Source organism: Mobula birostris, chromosome 10 (assembly GCF_030028105.1).
Source record: "Mobula birostris isolate sMobBir1 chromosome 10, sMobBir1.hap1, whole genome shotgun sequence".
In the NCBI taxonomy this organism is placed as follows: Eukaryota; Metazoa; Chordata; class Chondrichthyes; order Myliobatiformes; family Myliobatidae; genus Mobula; species Mobula birostris.
Window position 1 is genome coordinate 31,308,338 of NC_092379.1, and position 23,879 is coordinate 31,332,216.

Sequence of the window (23,879 nt, forward strand, 5' to 3'; positions counted from 1 at the left end):
GGAGGATTCTGGAATAAGCACTAGAAGACGCTGTTTCTCTTTCTACTGCTGTTGGTTAACTTATTGAGTTTTCTTCATTTTCTGTTTTTATTTCTAGCTTGTCTAGATTTTCTTTCACTATAAGGGAGCTAGGGCTTTACTCTTTGGAGAGAAGGAGGATGAGAGGAGACATGATAGAGGTGTACAAGATAATAAGAGGAATAGATAGAGTGGATAGCCAGCGCCTCTTCCCCAGGGCACCACTGCTCAATACAAGAGGATATGGCTTTAAGGTAAGGGGTGGGAAGTTCAAGGGGGATATTAGAGGAAGGTTTTTTACTCAGAGAGTGGTTTGTGCATGGAATGCACTGCCTGAGTCAGTGGTGGAGGCAGATACACTAGTGAAGTTTAAGAGACTACTAGACAGGTATATGGAGGAATTTAAGGTGGGGGCTTATATGGGAGGCAGGGTTTGAGGGTCAGCACAACATTGTGGGCCGAAGGGCCTGTACTGTGCTATACCATTCTATGTTCTATTAACCCACAGCAAGTTCCTTCCACACAAGGCTGTCACTTTTCGTCTGTCTTCCTAAGTGACAAGAAAATACTGCAAAGGTTTATGATGATTATTTTGAAAAATCATTAAAAATAACAAATGGCTCAATCTGTCTGGTGCATCACACATTCCCATAAACAAGACAGGCACTTACCCATACCCAGTTAAACCCACACAATGCACAACTTAAAAGTGACGCTCTTAAATACCGGCTGCTTACAATTCCTAGCCGTACTCACAAAGTCTTGTCGAATGTCACTAAAATCCTTGCCGTATTTTTCAAGAGCTTCCTCAAATAGGTTTGCTTCAGAGGCTGACCATTCTTCCATTTCATCCCGGCATAACACAGGCCCTCCCTGAGGCACCAAGGCTGAAATTGCTTTCGACACATCATAGTTATTTTTATGCAATGTATCCATGGAGTGAAACTGCAACCAAGACAGAAGTGAAGTAAGTACCCCATTCATAAACTACAAGCATCGTGCACTCTCATTTTAACAGTCAGTCACACCCAACTCACACCTAGGACGGCATTGCTAACTGAGGTATATCATTCTTTATATAGGACAAACAAATACAGGAACAACATCCTTCTACACACAAAATTTGTAACACACCTATCAATATGATCCAGATATGACAGATCTACAAACAAAACCAATGTAAAATAAGAATGAATTATTTTGATTGAAGACAAGAAAAATGGTCCACAGTTCTATCAAAATTTGACAATACAGAAGCATTTGTTCTACCAAACATTAGGCAGACTCAAATTATCAGGCTTGAAATATTCAGCTAATTAACTACTTGCTGAAGACTACTAAGATATCAAAAAGGCACATTTCACTTATTTCTTGCATGAGTCAGTGGATTTTTCACAATCAACAGCTAACCTTCAAAGGAAAATCTGTTGCAGAGCAACCAGTGTAACAGCACTGTGTAACAACCAGTGTAATTTTTAACACGTGTTTAGGCAGAAATGCAATGATTATTCCCAGTACTGGGAGCACTCTGACTCTCATGGGCGTGAACAATTCATAAAACAATTGAGAGGTGGGCAGAAAATGGTTAGAAATCACTCAAAACAAAGCAAATTTAAATTGAAGGGGTGCATAAAAAGCCAGAAAGGTATGAGCTCAGCATCATAAAACTGAACAACACACATCAAAGTTGCTGGTGAACGCAGCAGGCCAGGCAGCATCTGTAGGAAGAGGTGCAGTCGACGTTTCAGGCCAAGACCCTTCGTCAGGACTAACTGAAGGAAAAGTGAGTAAGGGATTTGAAAGTTGGAGGAGGAGGGGGAGATCCAAAATGATAGGAGAAGACAGGAGGGGGAGGGATGGAGCCAAGAGCTGGATAGGTGATAGGCAAAAGGGGATACGAGAGGATCATGGGACAGGAGGTCCTGGAAGAAAGACGGGGGGGGGGGGAGGGGGGACCCAGAGGATGGGCAAGAGGTATATTCAGAGGGACAGAGGGAGAAAAAGGAGAGTGAGAGAAAGAATGTGTGCATAAAAATAAGTAACAGATGGGGTACGAGGGGGAGGTGGGGCCTTAGCAGAAGTTAGAGAAGTCGATGTTCATGCCATCAGGTTGGAGGCTACCCAGACGGAATATAAGGTGTTGTTCCTCCAACCTGAGTGTGGCTTCATCTTTACAGTAGAGGAGGCCGTGGATAGACATGTCAGAATGGGAATGGGATGTGGAATTAAAATGTGTGGCCACTGGGAGATCCTGCTTTCTCTGGCGGACAGAGCGTAGATGTTCAGCAAAGCGGTCTCCCAGTCTGCGTCGGGTCTCGCCAATATATAAAAGGCCACATCGGGAGCACCGGACACAGTATATCACCGTATGTCACAGTATGCGTTTAAGAGCAGAGTTGATAGTGGAGGAAGGGAAGCCCCTTTCTTTAAAAAAGAAACTCTGCTCTTAAACGCATCTCCCCCATTTCACGTACATCTGCTCTCACTCCATCCTCTCCACTAGGAATAGGGTTCCCCTGGTCCTCACCTACCACCCCACCAGCCTCCAGGTCCAACATATTATTCTCCGTAACTTTCGCCACCTCCAACGGGATCCCACCACTAAGCACATCTTTCCCTCCCCCCCTCTCTCTGCATTCTGCAGGGATCGCTCCCTACGCAACTCCCTTGTCCATTCGTCCCCCCCCATCCCTCCTCACTGATCTCCCTCCTGGCACTTATCCGTGTAAGCGGAACAAGTGCTACACATGCCCTTACACTTCCTCCCTTACCACCATTCAGGGCCCCAAACAGTCCTTCCAGGTGAGGCAACACTTCACCTGTGAGTCGACTGGGGTGATATACTGCGTCCGGTGCTCCCGATGTGACCTTTTATATATTGGCGAGACCCGACGCAGACTGGGAGACCGCTTTGCTGAACGTCTATGCTCTATCCGCCAGAGAAAGCAGGATCTCCCAGTGGCCACACATTTTAATTCCACATCCCATTCCCATTCTGATATGTCTATCCACGGCCTCCTCTACTGTAAAGATGAAGCCACACTCAGGTTGGAGGAACAACACCTTATATTCCATCTGGGTAGCCTCCAACCTGATGGCATGAACATCGACTTCTCTAACTTCCGCTAAGGCCCCACCTCCCCCTCGCACCCCATCTGTTACTTATTTTTATGCACACATTCTTTCTCTCACTCTCCTTTTTCTCCCTCTGTCCCTCTGAATATACCCCTTGCCCATCCTCTGGGTCCCCCCCACTTGTCTTTCTTCCCGGACTTCCTGTCCCATGATCCTCTCGTAACCCCTTTTGCCTATCACCTGTCCAGCTCTTGGCTCCATCCCTCCCCCTCCTGTCTTCTCCTATCATTTTGGATCTCCCCCTCCTCCTCCAACTTTCAAATCCCTTACTCACCCTTCCTTCAGTTAGTCCTGACGAAGGGTCTCGGCCTGAAACATCAACTGTACCTCTTCCTAGAGATGCTGCCTGGCCTGCTGCATTCACCAGCAACTTTGATGTGTGTTGCTTGAATTTCCAGCATCTGCAGAGTTCCTGTTGTTTGATCATAAAACTGAAATGGGCAAGCGCATGGAAGGATGCAAAACCAAGGATCAGCATTTTAAAACATTCGTTAATAGAATGATTAGTTGCTATGCAAGATGTAAAGCACATGGGTGAATGAAAAATAGGGAGGTACATGGGAGGAAAGGGTTACATTGATCTTGCAGTAGGTTAAAAGGTCAGCACAACATTGTGGGCTAAAGGACCCTCACTGTGTTATACAGTTCTATTGTTCTATGTTCTCCATGAGGAAGGGTTCAGGCACTCAGAAAGATTTGTCAACCATCACCAATATTTCAGGAGCAGGTACACCACCCCTTTTTCTGAAGTCAATGACCAACTCTTAAATGGAAGGAATGCAGAAAAGATATACAGGATCTTTCTGGGATTGGAGATACCAAGTTACAGGGAATGGTGAGACAGGCTAGGAATTAGTAGACTGAGCAGTTATCTTATAGAGGATTAGAGATTAAGATATAGGTCATACAGTGATACTAGAAAGTTTGAGAACCCTGTAGAATTTTCTCTACTTCTGTATAAATGACCTAAAATGTGATCAGACCCAATTAAATAAATAAAAAAAAACATTATAATTGTTCATTTATTGAGAAAAATAATCCAATATTACATGTATTTGTTGGAAAAAGTATGTGAACCTCTGGGGTAATGCCTTCTACAAAAGCAATTTGGAGTCAGGTGCTCCAGTCAATGAGGTGAGATTGGAGGTGTGGGTTGTAGAGGTGCCCTGCCCTATAAAAAAAAGGTCTCCCCTCCCCCTCCTACTTTCAAATTTCTTACTAGCTCTTCTTTCAGTTAGTCCTGACGAAGGGTCTCGACCCAAAATGTCGACTGTACCTCTTCCTAGAGATGCTGCCTGGCCTGCTGCGTTCACCAGCAACTTTGATGTGTGTTACACAAAGTCAGGTTATTGACAGAGTCTGCTCTTCTCAAGAAAGATGTTTACACGCACCATTCAACTTTCAAAAGACCTTAGAAGAATTTGTAGAGATGCACCAAACAACTTTCAAAAGACCTTAGAAGAATTTGTAGAGATGCATCAAGCTAGAAAAGGCTACAAAAACATTTCTAAAGATCTGAGTGTTCATTAGTCCACAGTAAGAGAAATTGTCTACAAACGGAGGAATCTCAGTACTGTTGCTACTCTCCTTAGGATAGTGGGCATCCTGCAAAAATCACACCAAGAGCATAATGTGCAATGGTGAAGGAAATGAAAAAGCACCCAAGGGTAACAGCAAAAGACCTGCAGAAATCTCTAGAACTTGCTAGTCTCTGTTCATGTGTCCATTATAAGAAAAACACTGAACATGTGATCATGGAAGCACACCACAGAAGAAACCACTACTCTCAAAAATAATATTGCTGTATGTCTCAAGTTTGCAAAAGACCACCTGGATGTTCTACAACACTTCTGGGACAATGTTCTGTGGACAGATGAGACAAAGGTTGAAATTTTTGGCAGATATGCACATTACTATATTTGGAGGAAAAAGGGCACTGCACACCAACACCAAAACCTCACCCCAACTGTGAAGCATAGTGGAAGAAGCATCATTGTTTGGGCTGCTCTGCTACCTCATGGCCTGAACAGCTTGCAATCGTTGAGGGAACAATGAATTCAAAATTGAACCAAGACATTTTACAGGAGAATGTCAGCGTAGCAGTCCATCACCTGAAGCTTAATAGAAGCTAGATAATACAACAAGACAATAATCCGAAAGAAAAGATTGGTTTAAAAAGAGGAAAACTGTGTTTTAGAATGGCTGAGTCAAAGTCCTGACCTTAATCCTACAGAAAATCTATAGAAGGACCTGAAGCAAGCAGTTCTTGCAAAGAAGCTCACAAAATTCCCAGAGCTGAAGAGGTTTTGTAAGGAGAAATGGCCTAAAATTTTTCCAAGCCAACGTGCAGGACTGATTAACAGTTACCAGAAACATTTGGCTGAATTTATTGATGTACAAGGGGGTCACTCTCACCAGTTACTGAAAGCAAAGGTTCACATACTTTTTCCAACAAATACATGTAATATTGGGTTATTTTTTCTCAATAAATAAATGAAGTATAATGATTTTGTATTATTTACTTAATTGGGTTCTCTACCTAGTTTTAGGATTTGCATGAAGATATGATCACATTTTAAGTCAAATTTATGCAGAAATAAAGAAAATTCTACAGGGTTCACAAACTTTCTAGCACCACTGTAGGTTTAAGGTAAGAGGAGAAAGATCTAATAGGAGGCAACTTGAGGGGCAACTTTTTTTAAAAGCAAAGGACGATATGTGCGTGGAATGAGCTGCCAGAGGAAGTGGGTAAGGCAGGTACAATAACAGCAGGGCCTTGGTGTAGACATCCACAAATTGTAAAAGCAGCAGCACAAGTATATACAAGACAATGTATATATTTCATTGCTAGAGGGACTGAATTCAAGAGCAGGGAGGTCATGCTGCAACTATACAGGGTACTGGTGAGACCGCACCTGGAGTACTGTGTGCAGTTCAGGTCTCCATACTTGAGGAAGGATATACTGGCTTTGGAGGCAGTGCAGAGGAGATTCACCAGGTTGATTCCAGAGATGAAGGGGTTAACCTATGAGGAGAGGTTGAGTCGCCTGGGACTATACTCTCTGGAATTCAGAAGAATGACAGGGGATCTTACAGAAAATATTGAAAGGGATAGATAAGATAGGAGGAGGAAAGTTGTTTCCATTGGTAGGTGAGACTAGAACTAGGGGACATTGCCTCAAAATTCAGGGGAGAAGAGAGATGAGGAGAAACTGTTTTTCCCAGAGAGTGGTGAATCTGTGGAATTCTCTACCCAGGGAAGCAGTTGAGGCTTCTTCACTAAATATGTTTAAGAAACAGTTAGATAGATTTTTACATAGTTGGGGAATTAAGGGTTATGGGGAAAAGGCAGGTAGATGGAGCGGAGTTTACAGACAGATCAGCCATTATCTTATGGAATGGCAGGGTAGGCTCGATGGGCCAGATGGCCTACTCCTGCTCCTATTTCTTATGTTCAAAGATGGGATACATTATGCATCTACGGAAAAAAGTAGTTGACGTTTCGTGTTGAACCCTCTACGGCAGGACTGTCTAGGTAAGCGTGTGGTCAAAGACCGTCTTCTCAAAGGGTTTCGGCCCGAAACGTCAGCTGTACTTTTTTCCACAGATGCCTGCTGAGTTCCTCCAACATTTTGTGTATGTTGCTCGGATTTCCAGCATCTGCAGGTTTTCTCTTGTTTGTGATACAGGATGCATGCCCTCATTAAGGGGACATAGAATATAACACCAGAGGCCACATTACAGAATTATAAAACTCTAGAAAGAGTATAGCTATGATATTGCAAGCAATTTTGGAAGCCATATTTTCATAAGAACACATTTGCACCAGAGCATGTGTAGAGGAGATTTAAGAGAATGTTATGAGGAAAGTCTAGGTGCGTTGGGTTTGATTTCCTGGAATCAATGAAATCAAGGGGGCGGGGTGCTGACAGAGATATCAAAATTATGTGGAGCATAGATAAATACTGTAGACAGAAGGAAACATTATCCCTTTCATAAAAACATCAAGAATCTCAAGTTTCAGGTGAAGTGTAAAGGCTGATTTATACTTGTGCGTATGGGCTACGCTGTAGCCCTGATTTTTACTTTTGCATAGCCCTACACCTTAGTGAGCATGTGTAGTTGTGCCTGCGTCGCACTGTAATTCACCGCCAAAACGCTACTTGGTGGTGGGGTTTCTATGCCACTGTGTCGAGTTTCTTCGTGAGAGACATGAACGAGGTAATGTATTTCTTTTTTTTTTAATTTTATTTTTATTTGGATAAGGAATTCACAAATATCATGTACTTTTTTCACACATATAACCTTTTCCATTTTTTTATATGTATAAAACTACTATTATTTATACATTCTTAAGTACACATTGAGATGATATAAAAGGAAAATAAACATTTAAGTAGATAATTATGTACTGTGGTAAATCTAACCTATTAGGCCAAGTAATGGAATTAGTTGTTAAGAAAAATGGTAATAATAGTTTCCACACAACCCTTCTGGACCATTTCCACTGGTCCAAAATGTTGTATATAAGCCTACGTATCAACCATTGTAGGTGTTTATAGCCTAATTTGTTCATGCTTGCTCCTGCCCACAGACATAATTATCCAATCCCTATGTACTTATTTAATTAATTTTTTCATTTTTTTACCCCTTTCCCAAATCTTTCCCTTTACTTGTGTTAATTCTTTATTTTCCAAAAGAAAACAAAAAAAAACAAACATTTAGACTAGGGGTGCTTACGTTAGCAATATTACTGTGTTGATGAGAAGAGCAGTATAAATCATTAGGAGAGTCATCTAAAGTCTGCTCGCATTGGGGTTATATATTCAATCCATTTATTCCAGATTTGATAAAATTTTTCTTTTTGAGTTCTCAGGGAGTAAGTCAACTTTTCCATTTTAAATATTTCCAAGATAATTTCATACCAATCTTCTAATGTAGGTGGTATTGGATTTAGCCATTTTCTAGTGATTGATTTCTTACTTGCCGCTAAGAGGGCCTGCAGCAACTTTATATCTTCCTTCTGTTCAAGAAACAATACATGCCCCAAATAGAGCGTCTCAAAGTTCAGAGGTATCTGGGACCTAAGTACCTTAACTAATGTTCTATGAATACCTTCCCAAAATAGACTTAATTTAGGGCAATCCCAAAAAATATGAAAATGATTTGCCTCCTTGGAGCCGCACCTTCTCCAACACATCACATTTGTATCTTTATATTTTTCCTGATACGGGGTCTTGAAGTATCTTATAATGTTTTTTCAACAATGTTCTCTCCAAGTCAAAGAATTAGTCGAGGACCATTGAAAGCTGCAGATTTTCTCCCAAGCCTCCTCTGAAAGTACCAACCCCGCTTCTTTCTCTCACTTCTCTTTAATATACAGTGTATTTACATTTTTAGCATGGGAGAGTGCATTATATAATCGAGAAACTGATTTACTAGGTATTGAACTGCAAGCCGAATTCAGAATCTTGAAAAATTCTAATTCTACTGTTGATAGGTCTGTATATCTACAACTCTGGTTAACATAGTTTCGTACTTGAAGGTACCTAAAAAAGTCATTATGTTCTAGGCCATGTTTGTCCTGCAGGATTTGGAAACTTTGTAATACTCTTTTATCTATAAATGAGAGGTAGGTTGTAAGACCTTTCTTTATCCATAGCTCAAATCTTTTATCTCCTCTGTTGGGAAGGAATTCGGTATCATATGCACACCATCTAAAGAGTTTTAACATGTTATTAATTCCACGTGAATTAACCACCTTCTGCCATACTTTTAATGTAAGATTTATCCAAGCGTTTTTAAATTTTTCCAACTGGGCCATCAATCCTTTGTCAGCTATTGAGGCCTGAAGAGGAAAACTGTCAACTAATCCAAATTCTATTTCCTTCCATCTAGCCTTATATTCCCTATTACACCAATATAACAGAGGGGTTATCTGTGAGGCATAAAAATAATTTCTCAGGCAAGGAAGAACCATACCTCCTCCTTCCTTCCCTAACTGTAAGGTGTTATATCGAATTCTAGGTTTCTTTCCTTGCCAAATGAAGCAGGAAATCCATTTGTCCCATTCCCTGAATTGATTATCATCCACCTCCACCAGTAAAGTATGGAAAAGATACAATAACCGAGGAAGAATATTCATTTTTATAGTATTTATCCTTGAATTTAAACTTAAAAAGGGGATAAGATTCCATCTATGCATATCTGCTTTTATCTCTGAGATTAATGGCCCATAATTTACCTGTGACAGTGTTGAAAGATCCTTCGGCAGGGTTATTCCTAAATATTTTAATGATTTAGCTTCCCACTTAAGATCATATGTATCCTGCAACTTTTTGGATGGTGTATAATTTAGGGACATTACCTGCGTTTTCTTTACATTTATTTTATAACCTGATATTTTCCCAAAGTCATCCAACAGTGTAAACAATCCTATAAATGATTTTTCTGGTTCACTCAGATAGACCAAAACATCATCTGCGAATAACGCCACTTTCTGTTCAATCCCTGCCACCTTGATACTTTTTACGATTTTGCTCTGTCTTATTAGTTGGGCAAGCGGTTCAATATATAGCGCAAAAAGGAGAGGAGAAATTGGGCATCCCTGTCTAGTGCCTCTCTCTAAGATGAAGGAGTCAGAGAGGTCCCCATTTATCTTAATTCGGGCTGTAGGGCTGTCATATAGAGTCTGAATTACTTTAATAAACTTTTCTTGAAAGCCGAATCTTCCTAACACTCTGTATAGGAATGCCCAACTAACCGAATCAAAAGCTTTCTCAGCGTCCAATCCTACTACCATTGTCTCTGTCTCGTTCTTATTAACCTGTTCTAATATGTGCAGAGTTCTCCTTATGTTGTCCTGTGTAATTGTCTTTGTTGAATAAATCCAGTCTGGTCTAAGTGGATTAGGCCAGGTAAAAGCTTTTCCAATCTGCGCGCTAATATAGATGTAAATAGTTTGTAATCTAAATTAAGAACACTAATTGGCCAATAATTGCCACATTCTAGTTTATCTTTACCCTCTTCAGGAATAACTGAAATAATCGCTTCTCTCCAGGAAGGTGGAGTTTCTCCTCTCTGCAAGATCCAATTAAAGGTGTTAAGTAGTAATGGGGCTAACTGTGTCTTCAGGGACTTGTACCACTCTGAGGTAAACCCATCAGAACCCGGGGACTTTCCAGCCTTTAACCTAGAAATGGCCACGTTCAGTTCTTTGACAGTTACTGGTTCTAATAAACTTTCATTTTGTAAATCTGTAAGTTTAGGTAGATCTAAAAAATTCAATACACTGTCTATATAGGGCTCATTGGGGGCCCGGGGTTGGGAGTACAGCTCTCGATAATATGTTTCAAAACTCTCTTGAATTTTCCCTATTGTACTCTCCACAAGCTTTGTCTTTGGATTCTTTATTTTATGAATTGTATTGTCTGCTTGTTGTTTTCGTAATTTATATGCTAATAATCTAGCTGATTTACCTCCTACTTCATAATTCTTTTGTCTCAGGTAAAGAAAATTTCTTTGAGTTTCCAACGTATAAATATCGTCAATTTCACTTTGCAATTTCCTAATTTCCTGTTTTCGATTTGAATTACTTTTGTTGCTATCTACAACTTGAAGTTGTTTTAATTTTCCTTGAAGGTCTGCTAATTTTTGTGCATTGATTTTTTTCATGTGAGTGGTAATGGAAATAATTTTCCCTCTCAGTACAGCTTTCAATGTATCCCATAAGATCACTGGTGATGTTTCTCCCGTGTCATTAAGGTCCAGATATTCTTTGATTTCTCCCCTTAATCTCTCCATTACTTTCGGGTTATTGAGTATATGTGAGTTTAGCCTCCACAGTGTTTTCCTCATTTTCCTTTCCAGGATTAGAGACATAGAGACTGGGCTATGATCCGACAGATCAATTGTTGCAATATTACAGTTTTTTATCCTGAGTCTATCTGTATTAAAGATAAAGAAATAGTCTATCCTTGAATAGGCTGAATGAGGGAAAGAGTAATATGTATAATCTTTACTAGTAGGGTGTAATTCCCTCCAGACATCTATAATTCCCAACTCCTCCATCAATGAATTCACTTTCCGAGTCAGAGGTTTATTCTGAGTAACTATTCTTGAAGAATCTAATACAGGATTTAATCTAATATTAAAATCCCCTACACAAATTACTACCCCTTGAGAACTGACCATTAGGTCAAAAATGTGTCTATAAAATGACCATTCACAACCTGGAAGAGCATAAACATTTAGCAATGTTATTTCTGTACCTTCTATTCTTCCTGTGATTTTTACGAACCGTCCTTCTTTGTCTCTAGTCTCTGAAATATGTTCATAATTAAGAGTACTTGATATTAAAGTAGCTACCCCTCTTTTGTGACTCAATTTATATGATGAATAAAATACATGCTTAAAGCCCATTCTTTTTAATTTTCCATGTTCAGATTGGCTCATATGTGTTTCCTGGAGGAAAGCTATTTGTGCCCTCTCTTTTTTCAATTTAGACATAATCTTATTTCTTTTAATTGGATTCAAAACCCCATTAACATTATAGGAAATTATTTTTACCAATTCAGTTTGCATTTTTCTCTAGTAGAAAAAAAACACTCTCCTTTTCTAACCAAACAGTAAGCAATCCCTTCTCAACGGTAAACCAAGACATATAACTACACCCTAGACATTTTTGAATGTGCAACATTTGAAAATTTTCCCCGACTTCCCACAGTGAGGCCTGAGCACCGACCCGCCTCAGTTCAGAGGGATAACCTCTATCTTCACCCTGTGTTAGAGGGCCCTCAGCAGTTTGAATAATCATAGAGAATTTTCTCCTATTTATGTCTCGACCATATTGCTATCATTCAAGTTATTCCGTCTAGTTTACTTTCAGTTACCAGTTTTCATTTTACCTTTAAGTCCGATTTACTCTTTTCAGTCATTTCTCTTAATTAATCTGTGTTCTCTGTACATTCGCGTCTGAATATTTGCAGCTTTTCCTTGTAGTTTGACACTCTGGTTCGAGTGGAGCGTCCTCGCCCCACTAACTGCCACGACTTCTGCCGAATCCTCTCCAGTAGTGACTCCGGTTGGGTGATAACTTTAATAGGTAGTTCCCGGTCCGCCAGGTCCAACGTTGCCTCCTCCACCGTAGCGTAAGTTTTTGTCCCTTCGTCGTAAAAGACTCTCAGCCAAGCTGGATACAGGGTTTGGAATCTGATGTTGTTTTCCTTCAGGACTCTCCGTGTTTCCGTATATTTCTTCCGTCTGGCAAGAATCCCCGGTGCGTAGTCGTGGTCTAAACTGATTTTACAGTTGTTCCACATGAAACCTTTCTTTTGCCATGCCCTTTTAAGCATCTCTTCCTTCGTTCTGTAACTGAGAAATCTGACCAGAATCGATCTGGGCTGGGCGCCTGCTGGAGGCTGTGGTGCCAACGCGTGGTGAGCCCTTTCTATCTGTAGGTCTTTTGCGGCCGGTATATCAAGGTTCTCTCTAAGTAGCTTCTCCACGAAGGGAATCATCAACCCGGGTTTACCTTCAGTTCCTTCGGGAACTCCGTAAATCCTCACATTTTCCCTTCTCGAGCGGCCTTCTTGATCTATTAGTTTCCACTGGAGCTGGTCTTGCAGCTTCAGCATTTCTGCTATCACCTCCTCTGCGTTTTGTAGCTTCTCTTCAATTCCAACAATCCTCGCTTCGGCTTCATCTATCCGCGAGTTAGTTTTTACTATTTCTCCTTTAATATCTTCCAGCTGTTTGCCGTTATCTTGTCGGAACTCGCGAATCTCTCCGAGAATCAAGGACAGAGTCACCGATTCCCCCTCATTATCTCCATCTTGGCTTGCCATGGGGGAGCTAGGCCCGTCGCCTTGCTGCGTCTCTTTATGTTTATCAGCCTTCGGAGCGGACTTTTTAATCTTGTTCTTAGACATCATCCTTGCCCCTTTTATTAATATAGTTATGCAATATTAAGTATTTGTCTAAATTCGATTATGGGGCAGTTTACCTTCTTTTTTGTCGAGAGACCTTTTCCTTACGCCGCCATTCCCTTGATCGAGGAAATGTATTTCAAATATTTTTGGATGTCGGTAGGTAGATTTGACGATTTGGTTCATCATCTCCAACCATTTATTTCGCATCAGTGTACAGACATGGCGGAGAACACCAACCGCAACTGCGTTAAAGGAAGTGTGATGCTACCAAGCGGACCAATACAGTTGCTGCGGTCTGGGTCGCCTCGACGCGCGAGTTACATTTTTGGGGAGGTGCACGTCACCCTACGACGTAGGGTACACAATACCTGCGGCGTACATTTGACGTACAAGTATAAATCAGCCTTAAGGGTTTAGAGGGAAGAGGTGGAGCAACTAGAAAGTGTGTGCAGTCTGAAACACACTGCCCAAGGCAATAGTGGAGGTAGATGCTCTCACAACATTCAAATGTCATGTGAATTGCAGTGGCATGGAATATTATTAAGTGTTGGCAAATGGGATTAGAATAGATGGCTACTTGACTGACTGAAGGGATGCAAGCTGATTCTATGATCCTTTTTATCTATTTCCCAGATCTGACAATGGGTTTTCAACCTTAACTGTTCAATTTCTCTTTTTACAGATGCTGCTCTCTCTGCAGAATTTTTCAAAATTTCTGGTTTTCATTGCAGACATCTGAGTCTTTCAATGCAGGCCTGTGAGTCTTAGTCCAGTTGTTGGTAAGTTGATGGAGAAGATTCTGAGAGGCAGGATTTATGAACATTTGGAGAGGCATAATATGATTAGGAATAGTCAGCATGGCTTTGTCAAAGACAGGTTGTGCCTCACAAGCCTGATTGAATTTTTTGAGGATGCGACTAAGCACATTGATGAAGGTAGAACCATAGATGTAGTGCATATGGATTTTAGCAAGGCATTTGATAAGGTACCCCATGCGAGGCTTATTGAGAAAGTAAGGAAGCATTGGATCCAAGGGGACATTGCTTTGTGGATCCAGAACTGGCTTGCCCACAGAAGGCAAAGAATGGTTGTAGACAGGTCATATTCTGCATGGAGGCCAGTGACCAGTGGTGTGCCTCAGGGATCTGTTCTGGGACCCTATTCTTTGTGATTTTTATAAATGACCTGGATGGGGAAGTGGAGGGGTGGGTTAGTAAATTTGCTGATGAAACAAAGGTTGGGGGGTGTTGTGGATAGTGTGGAGGGCTGTCAAAGGTTACAGTGGGACACTGATAGGATGCAAAACTGGGCTGAGCAGAGGCAGACAAAGTTCAACCCAGATAAGTGTGATGTGGTTCATTTTGGTTGGTCAAATATGATGGCAGAATATAGTATTAATGGTAAGACTCTTGGCAGTGTGGAGGATCATAGAGATCTTGGGGTCCGAGTCCATAGGACACTCAAAGCTGCTACGCAGGTTGACTCTGTGGTTAAGGCGGCATATGGGGCATTGGCCTTCATCAATCGTGGGACTGAGTTTAAGAGTTGAGAGCTATGTTGCAGCTATATAGGACCCTGGTCAGACCCCACTTGGAGTACTGTGCTCAATTCTGGTCACCTCACGACAGGAAGGATGTGGAAACCATAGGAAGGTTGCAGAGGAGATCTACAAGGATGTTGCCTGGATTGGGGAGCATGCCTTATGAGAATAGGTTGAGTGAACTCGGCCTTTTCTCCTTGGAGTGACGGAGGATGAGAGGTGACTTGATAGAGTCATTATATAAGATAATGAGAGGCATTGATCATGTGGATAGTCAGAGGCTTTTCCCCAGTGCTGAATTGGCTAGCATGAGAGGGCATTGTTTTAAGGTGCTGGCGAGTAGGTACAGAGGAGATGTCAGAGGTAAGTTGTTGTTTTTTTTTTAAACGCAGAGAGTGATGAGTGTGTGGAATGGGCTGCCGGCGGCGGTGGTGGAGGCGGAAACGATAGGGTCTTTTAAGAGACTCCTGGATGGCTACATGGAGCTTAGAAAAATAGAGGGCTATGGGTAAAGCCTAGGTAGTTCTAAGGTAGGGACATGTTCGGCACAGCTTTGTGGGCCGAAGGGCCTGTATTGTGCTTTACGTTTTCTATGTTCTATGTTCTGTTTCTATGTTTCTATCTAGCACCTGCAGTATTTTTTGGATTTTTATGAACATCACAAGGTTTGATTCTCACTGGATCATGTCTTTCTTATACATTAGTAAATCAGGGATAAGGATTAAACTTCAGTAACTCTAACATACCGAATAGGCACAATGTTTGAATGACCTCTTGTTGCAGTATGGTAAAACACAAAGAACATCAGTAGATGCAAAGTCAAAAATGACAATGTTAAAGCTATCATGGTGAAAGGTATTTTTAAATGGCCTTTAGGCTTATCTCTCACACTATCAAATAAAACCATCTCAAGTTAACAGCTTAAGTGTGCAGTTACTAAATACTGGAAATCCATGAATATTTCCACTCTTACCAATGTGATATCTCTGGAGGCAGCAGCAGCACTCATGTGCAAACTTGGTTGCCGTATAGAGCTGCTACAGTCTAAGGCCCGAGCAAATGTCCCAACAGATCTGCAAGAGATGGAGAAGGGGCAAAGCCATTAAGCAGACTATACACCTACAAGAAACAGCTCCTTTTAAGGGGACATAATTCCACCCAAGTGAATGAATGATACAATACATAAAGATAACCATCCTGCTAACAGTGGGGCAATACTGCAGACAACTCTTTTTTTCCCCCCTCTTGTCAAAACAATTAAAATTTGCTAGGGAAGAACATTATGCATTTCTGGAGAGCATGGCTAAGTGAGGGATTATTGCTATGCCAGGTTATCAGCTAATTACGACATCTGAAATAGAGAATTTTTCTTTCAGGGTCCATGTTAGCTGTCCAACAAAAGCAGCAGGCCTCAAGTTTGCTAAAGACACCATTTCCCAGAGGTCCCTTCAAATACAAACACACTATTTTCAAAAAAAATTTGCATTTCCTGCCAGTCATGATCTCACATTTCCCCAACTTTTATTCTATTTTTCATGCCGTCACCCATTCACTTAGCTTTTCGGTATCTGAAGCCTTCTTATGTCCTTCTCGGTGCCTACACTGCTACTTAACTCTGTTCATCAGCAAACTTTGATATATTACACTTGGTCCCTTGCCCCACTAATGGAAACACAGACATTACTGAGTTTTAACTAGAGCCGTATCTCGCACCTTCAGCACTACAGCAATGCATGCAACTGGTGGGTGCCTGAAACCTTTGCGCTCACCGTGCAAGGACTAGAAACTGGTCAATCTGCCTGTCAGTCAATGGACTGTCTGGGTCCCATATTTTGACTTCAAGTTTTAACTGGTCTCTTTCATCATCTTCATCTGAGGAAATAAAACAACACAGATCATAAGTGCATAGAGAACAGCACAGAACAGGTTCAGACTACATATTAAATCTGGAAAATGCAACCACAGAAGGGAATTTGGAAAGTGAATTTCTTTGCTTACATATAATTGCAGATTGTTCATATCAAAAGCAGAAGCAAAACAACAACAAGACTACTTTTTCAACCCAACAATCAGTCTGCAGCACCTTCAACCTTCAAAAGGCTTATGCATTTTTGGGACGTGAGCAACAGTGGCAAGACCAGCATTTATTACCCATCCCTTACTGCCCGTGAGAAGGTAGTGAAGGACTTCTGAGTGAAGATATTCCCAAAATGCTGTTAGCGAGAGAAACCAATGGTGTAGACCTAGCAACGAGGAATGGAGATGTAACAAAAAAATGGAGATGTTAAGACGCAGTGAATCTTAAACAAGAACCCATATGAGGCTGTGCTCCATACACTGCCTTGATAATGAAGGGTGCATTTTCTGCAAGGTCCACTCAGGGAAGCCTAGACAAATCTCTGCACTTTATTTTAAGTTCAAGTTTATTTGTCATTCAACCATATACATGAATACAACCAAATGAAATGGCAATTTTCGGGGGTCAAGGTGCAAAACACAAAACCAGTCACACACACATATAATTATGATAGCAAAAAAACAGCCTAAGTGACTGAGTGTTGGGGCCTGTAGATTGATGGTGCATGGATGTTGACCTGGAACCACGTTTCTGGAAGAACAGCCAGCAGCAGTTCCTTAGATTGCACAACTCAGCTGCAGTCAAACACAATCCAGCTCATCTCCCACCGAGCCAGCACTGGAAGGCAGCACCAGTGGGAGGAGACAGCTCCAACCCAGTATGGAATCCAGTGGCACAGAGTCAGGTCCTTACTCAGTGGCTGCAACAGGTGGCTCCAAGACATGAATGAGGCCTGGTCTGCACCACAACCAAGGCCAGGCAGCTCTCCCGCCATTGGTTTCGCCGGTGAACCAGTAAATCAGACACAGTGTTCTATATTACCAATATCCAGCAGGATCTTGCAATCACAACAAAATCACCTAAGACAATCACCCCTGTCTGTTGGATCGTGCACTGCTGACCTCCTTCCCTGGGTGGCTGATGCAGCCTCAAACACGGTACACAACAAGTCTAGCTGCATCACTATCAAGCAACTTGCTAGTGGGTAGATCTACAATACTTGATGTACTTAATAACCAACAGTGGCTTGTGATCGTGAAAACAAACTTAAAGGGCGAACAATCACTCCTTTGGTTGGATCCAGAGACGATGCTGTGTCCCAGCGCACCGCCATCTTAGCGGAAGCATAAAAGGAAAATTATATGGATGATATGCAGTGCAATCATGATAATTCAATGGTGGAGAGAATGGAAATTTAGAATTGGGTGCAAATCCAGCAGGCTACTGGTATTGAACTTCTTGGGAATTATTGGAACAACACTTATTCATACAAGAGGGCATTCCAACATGCTCTTGGCTTATGTTTTGTGGAATTGTTCTGAGATGCAAAATACTGGATCCCTCAGAGCAGAGTACTCAGCTTCAGACTTGTTATTATTATACCACCACACTGCCAACTCTGCCACCTAGAATATTGATGGAATGGGACTCTGTGATGGTAATGCCGTTGCCAAAGTAGGCTGTTGAAGATAATGATTGCATGATAGTTTTATGGAGCAGTAGTTACCTTGCTTGTTACTTGTTACTATGTCAAAGTGTTGTTTTGGTCTCAATGCATGTGTGTATAAAGTCTTGAGTGGAATTGAACAATCTAATAGCAGTTTATCTGAACTGCATATCAACTGTGACCTCTCTGTTAAGTGAAAATCTACCTAATTTGATTGAATTCTTGGAAGGGGTAACCAAGTGTGACTCCCCCCCTTTCATCCTCACAAATGAAAGACATTAAATGTATGTGGAAGTGAACATGACTGAGATTTGATCATCCAATTTTATATGGATATGGGACTAGTTGAATGGCTTAGATCTTGTACTGAAACATGTTTCTTGGGTATCCCTCCCACAGCCATAGATCCAGAACAAGGCAAAAAAAACTTGAAATCCTATTCAGAATAAATGTAAAACTTAACTTCTGTATTGTTAATACCCACCTTCTTTGAGCAGATCAGGGATATCCGCTTGGTATCTGGGACCAACACGGATCTCACCTTTATCTGCCAGCAGAGTTTTCTGTTGTGGATCATAAACTAGGCAATAAAAAAAGGAGTCCTGAAAGAAAAGAAGAAAGATCATAACCTACAACATTCCCTCATGCTCCAAAGCAGAGATGATGATCCAGGGTCTATAATTGTCTCAGCGAGAAAACCTACCCTGGGATGGTTCTACTCCAGTGGGGAGATATTTATGAGCCCGCACTCCTTTCCTCATAATTTGAGGTTCTTACTCAAAATCCACAGGACACACTCACAAAATGAACAATTCTCTCATTGGCTCCATTAACAATTACCATTTTCCCATATCATTACTTTTATTTGTGAACTGTGCATGTGTAGTGAATTATTACATAGATTACTCTTAGGTAGGTATATGGAGCTTAGAAAACAAGAGGGCTATGCACTAGGGAACTTCTAGGCAGTTTCTAGAGTAGGTTACATGGTCGGCACAACATGGTGGGCCGAAGGGCCTGTAATGTGCTGTAGGTTTCTATGTCCTATGTAACCTAGGCTTGGAAAGAAAATATTAAATTGACGCTCAGTTAAGATACACTTGCCCAGAAAGAACTACTAAGATACTAAGTAAAATCTCACACATTTTTTGTAGATGCTTACAACAGTGATTTTCAACTCTACACCCAATATTTTAACAATTAATCTCCCTGCCGCCACTTAAGCAGCCAAAGTGCTACATCTGCCCATTCACCTCTTTTCAAGATCGCAAACAGTCCTTCCAGGTGAGGCAACACTTCACACGTGAACCTGCTGGGATTATCCATTATGTCCGGTGCTCCTGATGCGGCCAACTTTACATTGGTGAGATCCATCGTAAATTGGGGGGGGGGGGCGAGCATCTCTGCTCTATCTGCCAAAAGCAGAACTTCCCAGTGGTCAAACAGTTTAAGTCCAATTCTTATTCCTGTTCTAACATGCCAGTCCATGGCCTCCTCTTGTGTCAAGATGAGGCCATCCTCAGGGTAGAGAAGCAATACCTTATATTGTCTGGTTAGCCTCCAAGCTGATAGCATGAACATACATCTCTCCTACCGTTAAAAAAAACCCATACCCTTCACCTCTTCTTCTGTTCCCACTCTGACCTTTTACCTCTTCTCACCTGCCTATCACCTCTCCTGGGTCCCCTCCTTCTTCTCTTTCTCCTATGGCCCACTTTCCTCTCCTTCCTCTCTAGCCCTTTGCTTTCCTCCCCAGCCATCAACTTCTAGCTATCCTCCTTTCCCTCCCCCAACTTTTTATTCTGGCATTTTCCCCCTTCCTTTCCAGTCCTGAAGAAGAGTCTCAGTCCAAAACAGACTGATTTTAATAGATGCTGCTTGACATGCTGAGTTCTTCCTGCATTTTGTGTGTGTTACTTTAGCAACTGTTTGTTTTAAGTTCCTTGGTTTAATAGGCAAAACTGGACATTCACAACAACCTTCCTACCATATACTCATTGTGTTATGTGCACATATACCTTTATAGGAATAAGTAGACTACCTGAGGAAGTGAACTACAATCTGAAGGAACAGCAGAGAGACATGAGTGTAAGGTTAGTCTGAATTATGTGCATTAATAGAGCCTTCAGAAGTCTTGCACACATGCATTAACTTGTGTCAGGTCTTGTGCTTCTTTATAGCAGTCCCCTCGCAGCTTTGTTAATAACATCTAATTGGAAAATAACCAGCACTGTGCTGCTGCCAAAGAACAAATACCACATCACAAGACAGTTATAATATTATATCAATAATGTTTACTGATAATTCATTTGGTTACTGCATACTAATTGTCACAGATGTGCACATATACATGAGCACATAGCTGAAGATGCAGGAGTTTACGGCTACTGTATATGCATTCAAAGTCAATGAAAGGAATGGGTATGGCACAGGGTAGGCAAAAAAGGGTTAACGAAAGTTTGAGGCAATATAACTCATTTCCTCTGTGGGAGACATAAAAGTATAAATCTCACCTCTTTCTCCAGATACGAAAAGACTGCTTCAGTTTCATTTAGCAGAGTGACACTGCATTTACCTCTACAAAGAGATAAAAAGGTCTCTCGTTAGGTTTAAAAACAGAAGAATGAAAAATGTCAAAATACAGTAGCATGCCTTTGTCCTGGATCATCAATGTACCAATCATATACTTCAAGAATTAAACCTTACCCAAGTTACAAATACTGCCATTACAAGGCAATAGCTTATTGTTTTCTGGGTACTTCCAAAAGAATTCATATAGTGTTGCTGACAACCATGAAAACAGACAGTATCATCCAGAATGAGTTAACCAGTGGGATAGAAGATGTGGAATATAACTTTACATAATTTAGAACACAATATCAAAATAATGGTTTTTAATCGCCTCAGCTGCTACAAGGGGTTCAAAATTTAAACTTGAAATATGGTTATTTAGAGATAAGGGCGCCATTTACCATAGTCAGATAATGAGTTTTATAAAAGGAGAAAAGATTACCTACACTTCTTAATGTTGAAGTTGTTATCAACACATCAGATCAAAATTCTACTATCATACTTCATCCAGTTGAGAATGATGGAGGACAATTAAGTAGATTAGGATGGTGGGGGGGGGGGTGGAGGAGAGAGAGATGGGGGAAGCATATTCCCATCCTCAACCAATGCATGCAAGCCACAAAGAGGAGAGCCAAGCTAGCTTCCTCTGAGATCTCCACCATCACAGAACCAGCCAGCAACCAATTTGATTCACTCCATATCATATCAAGGAGCAGCTGAGAGAATGGATACAGCAAAGGCTACTGGGTCTCTTGATAGCCTAGTAACAGTATTGAACACTTGCCCTTAAAAAAACTTGTGTACCTCCAGATAAACTACTCTGGTACGTTAGTCAGGTAGATTTGATTTGATTTATTTATGTATTAATTAATTAATTAAGAGATAGAGCTCAGAATAGGCCTCTCCAACCCTTCAAGCCACGCAACCCCTGCCAACCCCGATTTAACCCTAACTTAACCACAGGTCAATTTACAATGACCAATTAACCTACCAGGTACATCTTTGGACCATCGGAGGAAACTGGAGCACCCAAGAAACCACGCATGCCATGGAGAGGGCCTACAGGGAATGCCAGTATTGAACTCCGACACCGCAAGCTGTAATAGTGTCATGCTAACCACTATGCTACTGTGGTGCCCAGATAGTGTTACAGCGTGGAAAATTGCTGAGATATGTCCTATTACAAAAAGAAAGACAAATCCAAAATAACTAATTGCTGCCCAGTCTACTTTCAATCAAACTGAGAGAAGCCACTGTGACAAGTTATTCACTAATAATCTACTCAGCAATGCCCAGTCTGCGTTCACCAGGACTACTCAGCTCCAAATCTCAAGAGTTTGGGGCCAAACATGGATGAGGCAGAATTCAAGAGGTAACTTGAGTAATATCTTGCCAAGTTATCATCAATCCCTGGGAAAACAGATATTAATGATCGAAGGGAAAACATTCTCATAAATGGTGGTTGTTGGAAGTCAATCATCCCGGTATCAGATTGGTTTCGGAGTTCCATGGGGCAATTCAAGGACATATCTTGCATCACAAGGTCAGTAGACGGAGTGCTTGCTGATAACTGCACAAAGTTCAATCCCATTTACAACTCCTCACCTGCATGCCCACCTGTCTGGCTGAGTATAGTGCCAAGAACGCCATCTTGGACAAAGCAAACCTCTCAACATACACCCCATCCACCAGAGTAAACGTATATTCTCTTCACCACAAAGTGCATTGTGCCCCTTATAACCATAGTTAGAGTAAATAGATAATTTTATCTTCTTCCCAGAGTCAATATCATCTCAAATTTACATCAATTAATTTGACTCACTCTGCACTTTTATCAAGACCTGGCTGAGAACACCCAATAAAGTACTGTAAAGGCAATGGGACTATAGACAACATCCTGGTCCTCCAGAAGCATCCTTGCTGCTTCAGTCCAGTTACAATATCCATGCACTGTTCAAGAAAAGCAGGACAGAGCTAGTCCATCTAATTACTATCCAAATGGATCAATCTTAATCAGTAGCAGAAGCATTCATGTCAGTGCTATCAACCAGGCAACACTTATTCACCAATAATCTGCATACATATGCTCAATTTGAGTTTCATTTAGAGCACTAAAATGAAGTCCAACAAGACTTGAGTTGTGGGGAGATGGGAACCAGAGCACTAGAACAGACAGTAGAGAGGTTGTAGATTCAGATGTTAAGACCTCAGGCAAACTCAGGAAACATGACCATAAGACACAGAAGCAAAATTAGGCCATTTGGTCCATCGACTCTGAGAATGCTGTGACTAATGTTCTGAGAAGTGATTATTTCAATGCAAGAAGTACTGGAAGAAAGGCAGATGAGCTCAGGGCATGTATCAACACATGGAATTATGATATTGTACCCATTACTGAGTCTTGGCTGCAGGAGGGGCAGGACTGGCAGCACAATATTCTGGGATTCCGTTGTTTTAGAAATGATAGAGGGGTAGGAATGAGAGGGGTAGGAATGAAAGGGGTAGGAATGAAAGGGGGAGGGATGGCATAACTAGTCAGGGAAAATGTCATGGCAATGCTCAGTCAAGACAGTCTGGAGAACTTGTCTAGTGAGGTTTTATGGGTGGAACTTAAGAATGAGAAAGGTTTGACCACACTAATGGGACTATATTATGGACAATCCAACAGTCCATAGAATTTAGAGGAACAAATTTGTAGAGAGATCACAGACTGTTGCAAGAAATGTAGGTTGTGATAGTAGGTAATTTTATCTTGTCATATATTGACTGGAACTCCCATACTGTAAAATAACCAGATGGAAAAATTTGTCAAATGTGTTGAGGAAAGTTTCCTTAATCAGTACACAGAAGTCCCAATGAGAGAGTGTACTTGATCTCCTAGTAGGGAATGAGACAGGGCAGGTAACAGAAGTTGTGCAGGGGAACACTTTTCATCCAGTGATCATAATGCCACTAGTTTCAAGGTAATTATGGAAAAGGGTAGGTCTGGACCTTGGGTTGAGATTCTAAATTGGAGACAGGCCAACCTTGATGGTATCAGAAATGATCTGGCAAGTGTGGATTGGGGCAGGCTGTTTTCTGGCAAAGGTGTACCTGGTAAATGGGAGGCCTTCAAAAGTGAAATTTTAAGAGAACAAAGCTACAAGCTTACAAAGTGTTTGT

General features: G+C 41.3%; 1 protein-coding gene across 3 annotated transcripts in view; it reads right to left on the minus strand.

Moving 5' to 3' along the window:
* LOC140203938 (metastasis-associated protein MTA1-like) overlaps positions 1-23,879 on the minus strand; it is a 183,926-nt gene that overhangs the window by 57,008 nt on the left and 103,039 nt on the right. For all 3 annotated transcript variants that reach the window (XM_072270113.1, XM_072270112.1, XM_072270111.1), the window contains 5 exons: positions 20,660-20,723; positions 18,631-18,748; positions 16,392-16,494; positions 15,596-15,695; positions 775-963 (listed from right to left, as the gene is read on the minus strand). In XM_072270113.1, coding sequence (XP_072126214.1) covers positions 775-963; positions 15,596-15,695; positions 16,392-16,494; positions 18,631-18,748; positions 20,660-20,723 — 574 coding nt within the window. The remainder of the gene's footprint in view (positions 1-774; positions 964-15,595; positions 15,696-16,391; positions 16,495-18,630; positions 18,749-20,659; positions 20,724-23,879) is intronic.